General features: G+C 39.5%; 1 protein-coding gene across 3 annotated transcripts in view; it reads right to left on the reverse strand.

The window, feature by feature from the left end:
* SLAIN1 (SLAIN motif family member 1) overlaps positions 1 to 8,834 on the reverse strand; it is a 52,231-nt gene that overhangs the window by 20,383 nt on the left and 23,014 nt on the right. The window contains exons 2-3 of one of the 3 annotated variants that reach the window (XM_010176741.1): positions 2,146 to 2,295; positions 300 to 449 (exon numbers count right to left, since the gene is read on the reverse strand). In XM_010176741.1, the coding sequence (XP_010175043.1) occupies positions 300 to 360 (61 nt within the window). In that variant the 5' untranslated portion in view covers positions 361 to 449; positions 2,146 to 2,295. Of the gene's footprint in view, positions 1 to 299; positions 450 to 2,145; positions 2,296 to 8,834 lie in introns of those variants that run through there. The other 2 variants (XM_010176742.1, XM_010176743.1) reach the window with 2 other exon arrangements.

An 8,834-nucleotide genomic window follows, 5' to 3' on the forward strand; every position in this document is an offset into this window, starting at 1 on the left:
TTTAATGAATGTGGTAAGACATTATAAATCTTCTAAATCCAAATGTACTGAACAAGCATGGAACCACCAGTTGGGATTCAGAAATATGGAAGCATCGAGTTTTGAAAGATCCAGTACCATTAACCTGAACCCAACAACGTGTGCACCTTCTCCATGCAGGTGAAGAGTTTTTCCACATGCAACTCAAGAGGCGACACCATTTAAGAAAGATCCACTGGACTGAGACCAGACTGGAGCAGTTTTGACTGCTATGGGAAATCCTCCTCAGAGTATTTTGAAAAATGAAAAAAGCCACCTACTCTCCTCCTGTAGACGAGCCATGATCTGAACATCGGTGAGGTCCTGCAGCTTGTATCCCATGGAGATGGAATCATCCTCCAGCTCCGAGGTGCTCAGTTCACTGTCTATTGATGACTGTGGGCTCAAAGGGGAACTCCTAGAAATGTAACCTATGTAAGAAAACATAACCCTTAGTCTGTGAATATCTCTAGCCATCTTTAATTAATTACTATCTGCCCTTTACATTACAGTACCACCATTTTTTTTCTGTATAACAGACTTTGAGAAGTGTAACGCAATCCACTAACAATTAGCAAAGGGATTTGATACTCGTGAGAAGTAGTAAGTGTAGAATTGGATCATGAATTCCTCTGCATGTTGCCAAAATAGCATCACATAGCCCAGACAATGAATAATTTAGCCAATACAGTTCTGATACAGCTCAGATTAGTGTTGTCTAAACACATCTGCATTTGAATCCTTCTTATGGGCCTGTGGTTCTCCCTATTCCATTATGAAAATCAAGTGTGTATGCACCATCAACTTCTGCTCAGTATTCAGATTCCACCTAGTAAAATATAAATTAAATTACAATTAGCTGTATGAGCTATTTGTTGTCCAACTTCAAAGAAAAAATATTCAAATAAAACAGTAAATCACTTTCTAATATCCTCTGGACCAGCAGAGGCCCACAGCATGCAGGGCAAGAACCACTGTGACAACAGCTCATCAGCCATGTTTTCATCACAGGTGTGTTTGCATCCTCTAGCACTGCTCAAAGCAGCCACCTAAATTCAGCTGTTCTCTAATGATACCTCCAACAGAAAACACACAGGGGATTACTTTGCTTTGGAAGGATTGTAAGGAGTAAATGTGCTTGCTTTTTAAAATGTGCAAGTTACAATGGAGGTTTTACACAGGTAGTAACAGCTGTGCCCTTTTGAAGCAGCAGTGGGAAGCCAGACAAGACACCTGGGTGGATCTCAAATAGTATGAGACTCCATCACTTAGGGACTAAATTACACCCCATTGAACAGGGGAGCTTACACATCTCACTCAGACACCTACACCAGGCGTTCAGTCTGGAGCTCTCTCTCACCCACAGTGCCCACATCCCTAACAGGGCTTTCTGCACTGATTTCACATATTGTAAAGAAAACTGCACACAGATCAGTGTGATGCTTCCTTAAACCACACTTGCTCCCACCAGCTAATAAAATGTTAATGCCTCTTGCCCAGAAGATTATTTTCTCCACTGAAGCTTAAGAGAAGTCACGGATATAAACTGACTCCTGATACTTGTAGTGAAGAAAGAAAAATGCAACTCTTCGCAATTTACAGCCCACAGAAAATTTGTATTTTTCCTAAAACTCCCGTGTCCCCTGAAAATCAGTGACAAACGTGAAATAAATCTCAGCTAGTAGCAACAATGCCAGCTTGAAAACAGCCATGATTCTGCTGGCCTTTTTTATAATAGATAAGTTCCTCCTGCAACTTCATTACCCGGCTTCCCAAATGTTTCTGTAGACATAAGGAAGGGGCACAGTGGGGCAGATGTGAGCAGTAAAGGGCAGACAAAGCTGGGAACTGTTTAAACTGACACAGTCACAACTACACTCTCAGGTAAACTATTACTGAGAAACAGGCTCTGTTTACGGGCATCACTCTCCTATAACACGCCATGTAACACAAGATAACTACACTACTAGTTAATTGCTAAATTTTAGATAATTTAAAAAAATCCCAACCTCTCTCTGAGATGACAGTCTATACAATCATCTGAAAAGTGTACTGCTGTTGAATGCTAGCAAGATTAGATTAAGCAATTTTGTAAGCACTGTAAATCAATGAAAAGATAAGCATTACCTGTCCGTTCAGGTGTTAGTATTGCTTTACTGGAGGTTTTAGAGAAGCTGGGACTATTAAAGCCATTGGTATATGGGGTGAGTCTTGCAACAGGACTATAGGGAAAAGCCAAGGAGACAGGTGTAGAGAAGAGGTTCCGCCATCGGCTAGCTGTTACAGATGCAAGGGAGGGGAAAAAAAAAAGATTTATAGTTATAAATAGAATGGTGGTGTTAGAGAGAAAAATTATCTAATCTTAAACTGTTCATTATAATTTTTTTTTTTACCTATGGCAAAAGAAAAATAACGGTCAAAGTTCAGCCACAAAACAGCAGATCAGCACAGCCTTCTACATCTAAAAGTGTGCTCCAAAAAGTTATCCAGCAAATATGTCTGTCTTACCACTTTCTATGTATACATCATTTTGGTATATATTTATCATATACATTACTGTGTGCCAATACACAAAGTAACACAGAGGAAGTAAAAAAACACTACAGCTAGTAGAGAAACAGATAAAATTTGTAGTGCTCTTCAAGGAATAGCTCCTGGCAATCAATCGTCACACAATTGAATTAGCAGTTAAATTATCAGTCATGGGAGTTCAGAGAGACAGCAGTAAAAGATACTTAACCATCAACTGCTAATAAAAACAACTGTAATCCCATAGCAACCTTTTAAGCTACCATATTTTTTTCCTTCTCTCTTCACAGCATCAAAGTCCTGATTACATAAGCATGAACATTTTTTTCACTGTTTTTGGAGGATCAACCAAATAATACAACAGGGCACCTCTTTCTACATATTGCTCACAATAACCTCACAAGGCATCTGGTCTGCTCAGTAACACCATGGAGTGCTCAGAGCAGGCAAAAAAGCTAAAGGCTTATTTAATTTACTTTTTCTTAGCTCATCCAGTAAAATACAAATACAACTGTCGTATTTTGGTTTGCCTATTTTTAACATGCATTCAAAAGGTAAAATAAACATGCTCTTCAGAAGACAAACAGATAGTATTGATAAAGTTGTTTTAAGTGGAAGGAAAAGGCAAAATTTTAAAAGTATACATTTCAGAGAACCCATTGAGATACAAGCAAAGTTTGTACAGAAGAAAACCAAATGATACTATCGCATATTCATATGTGATAGGATCTATTTTGTCCTGACAGATGTCCTGCACAGTGATACAAGGGAGGGAGCTAGAACATACCTATACCTAGCTTAGAAATCAATGACATAATCTTGATGCTTAGCAGGTGTACTGTGCTGTGTCAAATGCCGCAAACCAGTTTTCAAAACTAGAAGGGACCAAAAGCCCTTAAAAGCTGTTCTCCATCACACAGCTAGTTAACACCACAACATCTGCTGTGTTATTTGGACCTGTTGATCCAGTTGTTTAAAACACAGATATTCAAATAATATTGAAGCCCTCTCTATTTTAAAACCTTCACTGTTGACAAAATGATTTAGCTGGACATGTGAACTTTATTCTTCTTTCTTGCTAACATCAATACTGAGCGGTCTTTGGAACAGCAGAGAAGCATCTCTCATTGGTGGGCTGTCAAGCTCATCCTTGCAACTTTTTGGAGCAACCGGTTTGACATCAGCCCAAAAGATGATATTTCCCTCCTATTATTTTTGCTTTGACTCACTCAAGCGTACTCCTGGGCTTCTAAGGAATAAGCAGCCTTTTCTACTCAGTGCTACCAAAGCTTAGAGCAAAGGCAACTGCCTGGTTCCAGCACAGACACAAAGCAGTCTGACAGGGAAGGTAAGTACCTGCAAGCTCCAGTCTTTGTGGGAGAGAGCTAAACTACACACTAGTAAGATGTGAAAATGAAAATTGTTGTCCCCTGATCATAGAATTTTTCATTATTCTAGTTCCTTGAAGTGTAAAGAAACCTAAAGGTCTGAGATCATAATTAGGAGCAGCATCAGCACCACTTCTATGAAATTGCTTGATGCCAAGCAACACAACACTTCCACGCAGGACTATCTGTCCTTAACATTACTGACACAGGTAGTTCAAAAGTCAAGTACACAAGTGATCCAGGAGAAAAAGGAGAGCAAACACTGATGGACACAGCTCTACAAACTAGTTAACACAATTGTTGGGGATGGGACTTACTCACAAGTAGTTAGCAACCGCAAATTGATTTGAGGCTTAAATGCATGTGATAAGAGTAGATCTCAGTATCTTATCACAGAATCATTTTGTCTGGAAAAGATCAAAAGATCATAGAGTTTAACTGTAAACCTAACACTGCAAATTCCACCACTAAACCATGTCCCTAAGCACCATATCTACATATCTTTTAAATACCTCCAGGGATGGAGACTCAATCACTTCCCTGTGCATCATGTTCCAAAGTCTGGCAGCCCTTTTGATGAAGAATTTTTTCCCAATATCCAATTTAAATCTCCCCTGGCACAACTTGAAGCCATTTCCTCTTGTCCTATTGCTGGTTACTTGGGAGAAGAGACCAACACCCACCTCACTACACCCTCCTTTCAGGTAGTTGTAGACAGCAATAACGTCTTCCCTCAGCCTCCTTTTCTCCAGGCTAAACAACCCCAGTTCCCTCAGCCTCTCCCCATAAGACATGGGCTCCAGACCCTTCAGTGGCTTCATTGCTCTTCTCTGGACACACTCCAGCACCTCAATGTGTTTCTTGTAGTGAGGGACCTAAAACTGAACACAAGATTCAAGGTGCAGCCTCACTAGTGCCAAGTACAGGGGGATGATCATTTCCCTGGTCCTGTTGGCCATGCTTTCTGATACAGGTCAGGATGCCATTGGCCCTCTTGGCCACCTGGGCACACTGCTGGCTCATATTCAGCCAACTATCAATTGACACCCCCAGGCCCTTTTCTGCTAGGCAGCTTTCCGGCCACTCCTCCCCAAGCCTGTAGCGTTGCATGGGGTGATTGTGACCCAGGTGTAGGACCCAGCACTTGGCCTTGTTAGAGCTCATACAATTGGCCTCAGCCCATCAACCCAGCCTGTCTGGATCCCTCTGCAGAGCCTTCCTACCCTCGAGCAGATCAACACTCTTGCCCAACTTGGTGTAATCTGCAAACTTACTGAGCTTATTTATCTACAGCTAATGTTTGTCCTTTCCACTAGAAACCATCAGAAGGAGCAAAGGATGACAGTTCCTTGTGATTTTTTTTTTCTATCTAACATAAGGATCCTGTTTTGTAGCAGCCTGATCATTTGCCAGGCCAATTAGCTGCCAGCGTGTTCTCACCCCCAGATGTGGTCAACCGTACAGCACAAATAAGCATCATTCATTACGCTCTACAATAACCGCTGTGAGCTGACCCACTAAGCACAAAGCAACAGTTATCACGACTATGAAAGCAAGAACCCACACGAAGAATATAATTAGTATTTATGGCCAGCCAGATTCCAAACTCCTCTTTCTGAGTATGTGTTCTCAAGGGAAGCTGGACGAAGAAGCCAAGAAACTCCACCTACACTAATCTCTCCATGTACTAAATTTCTAGACTGACCAAGTAAAATAGCCCCAAATCTAGAACTCTTGCCACTGTGTCAAAAATAAAACTTCATAGTGTTTAAGGGTCAAAGGATTGACACTTTAAGGCATACAATTAACTCAATTGTTTAGAAAAATGTTTTCATTAGATTTCAAATGGAAATATCAAAGTACATATTGAGTACCTCTGCAGTATTAACAAAGACAGCAAAATTAGACTTACTGAAGTCTTGTGCTAATGCCAAAAACATAAAAGGGTATGTGGGAAGCAAGTGCTACAGACGTCTAAGGAAATATGTAAATTAATGTAAAATTTGTAAAAAAACAAAATTGTATAATGGATAGTCATTTTCAGATATCTATTTTGCTCCAAACTGATTGTGACACTGCTCTGGTTAGCATGATAAAACACTATTATGGTATGCATGAAGCTCTGAATTTTACAATATTTGTAGTTTTTTCTTAAAGCCCCAACTCTGGTTGCCCACAGATAAAATAAGAAACTCAGGTACCTTAAAAAACAAAGGAAGTTTCTAACCCTTGCAGTTGAATAGAAACATGAATAATCCTGCTCTGAGTACCTTATACTGAACATGCACTGAAGGAAGAAAACGTACCAGCCATGGAAAGGAAAGCAGGAGCATCTAAAGAGCCATCAAGAGAAAAGAAGCCAAAAAATCCATTTGATTTACTGATGGCAAGAAGTTAAATACATTAACAATTTGACTTCAAGCACGAAACCCTTGGCCTTTCACACTGAAGGAACTAATATTCTCTAATACAATATCCACAAATTGTCCCAGTCATCAAAATCTACAGTTAGATTGGAAGTGCCCAAATTTTTGGGCATGGCTTCCTTTGTTTTGATCAATTCTTAGTAATTAGACCGCTGATAACATACTGCATTACACAATATATACTGTGATATTTTAGAAAAAGACTTATCAAAATTACTACATAATCAAACAAAATCTTTCCTTTAAAAAAATAAAATCAGCAATAAGTAAGCCTGTTCATAACTTTAAAATATTTACTAACACAACTGTAGGTTTAAAAACTAATTAAGACCTTATTTTTATAACTTCCCTAGAAATATCAAAATGCTAAAATAGACCAGAATAGTAACTTACATAGAAAAATATGAGCAACTACATAAACATAAATATTCATCATAATGACTCCTGTGAATAATCAGCATTTGATAAGTACTGATGGGAAATCTCACATGAAAACCTTAACAAGTAAACATCTACCAAACTGCATGGCTCAAAAGGAACATAGCACCCTGTAAAACCAGAACATGCTATAACATATCTAAAGCAATTCCTTTACTAAAAGCAGTATCTCATTTAAGCTGCATGAGATACACCACTTTTAAACATATATAGAAGTATGGTTTTGAAAATTAAAATTAAATTTGCTTTTCAAATCAATAGGAATGTTCATAAACTGGGACATGAGGTATAAATATTATAGCTTCTCATTATGTTGTTTTAATTTTGTGTGGTTATGCTGATGCAAACAGAGGCAGATCAAGTACAGGTTCTGTACCTGATGAAATATATACCTAGGACAGTATATTAAAGGATATCAGGCTTTCCAAGAAATCAAAGGAAGTACATGTGCATTTTAAACACCTTCACTTTCCTTAACTCCATTATGAAACTCGGTTTGACAGAACAGTAATTTACTTTAATTCAAAGTGACACAAATAAATATTTCTGTACTATAAAGACAGAAAACAATAAATTCATGAATAACCATGTTGTACTCCTGATGAACCATAAATTATATCTGAGGTGCTATCTAGCTTGTTTATTCACTCAATTAGCTTAAGTTTTATGTAGGCCTTCAGGCCAGAGGCAAAAATACTTTTTAAGCTCGAATTAAAAATAAAATAAATTGCACATATGCAGATACTTGAATATGGGTACTAATTACACAGCCTGAACAAAACACTCTTTTGAGCCAGCAACTGGAGGAATATTTACAGTACTGTCAATCCAGCAACCACAAGTTTTGAACATACAGCACTTTCCTGACGACATACTTTCCTCAGAGCAGGAAACCCAAACCACTTCCCTAGTGCGTTCTGCATACACACAGTTGCACAGCAGCCACACTTAAAAGCAAAATATTTCTCTTAAGAGCAAAATGCACAGTCCTGCACAGGAAACAGAAGTATTTTTTTTTTAATCACTGGAGAAATTCAAGAGTGCTCAAAGGGAATTCAAAACCTTCTCCTTACTGTAACTAAGAATATCTAAACCAGCTAAGAGGTATCACCTCAGTGAGGCGTATCTAATATCTCCTTCCCACAGACAGGTATTTAAGCTTCGCCTTCAGTCCCTGTGAAATGGTGATTCAGAGTCTGAAAACTCCTCCTGCAGTTAGACATACATCTGGGAACAAGTGGCTAACGTGTTTGAAAAGACAGCCAGAGGAAGGGCAGATGAAGGTTGCCTCACCACTCACTTAACAGCGCTGTTGTTGGGACACTTGGTCAAGAAGCAGGAAATGCGGGTTCCTACTACTCACCAGCCTGAAGAGATTTATTCTGGTCCCTAGAAAACCCAGAGCTCCTCTAAGAACTTGAAGCAGACTGAGGTGGAAGAGAGGTGCTAGATACTCAACTGCAACCAATGCTGTAGTGCCACCACATAGGAACAGATCTTCAGGTAGCTAAGTTTTCAAAGCACAACTTAAGTAGATACTGTCTTTCAAGGACCTCAGTAGCTCCCAAACACAGGGACCTTAGAAGTGCGCGCAATCCTGAGGTCTGCTTCACAGGGTGAGGCATTCAGCTTCTGTGCTCAAAAGAGGAGGACTAACATCTTCCAGGGTTTATTTGAATCCAGTGCTTTAAAGCTTTCCTTTGCAATTACAACTGCTAAAAACTCACATTTTTGAAAAATTTTCATTTTTAGGAGTTCCCAGAATCATAGGATGGTTAGAGTTGGAAGGGACCTTAAAGATCATCTAGTTCCACCCCCCCTGCCCCAAGCAGGGACCCCTTCCACTAGACCAGGTTGCTCAAAGCCTCATCCACCCTGGCCTTGAACACTTCCAGGAAGGGGACAGCCTGGAAGTTACTAGATTACAAGTTCACAGCCCAAGACAGCAACGTTTTCAGCTCTGGTACCTGTAAGAGCATTGAGTTATACCTGTAAAATTGGTAGTTAGTCTGGGGCATGTAAACATTCCCATCCT

This window comes from Antrostomus carolinensis, unplaced genomic scaffold, assembly GCF_000700745.2.
Source record: "Antrostomus carolinensis isolate BGI_N321 unplaced genomic scaffold, ASM70074v2 scaffold4441, whole genome shotgun sequence".
Taxonomy (NCBI): domain Eukaryota; kingdom Metazoa; phylum Chordata; class Aves; order Caprimulgiformes; family Caprimulgidae; genus Antrostomus; species Antrostomus carolinensis.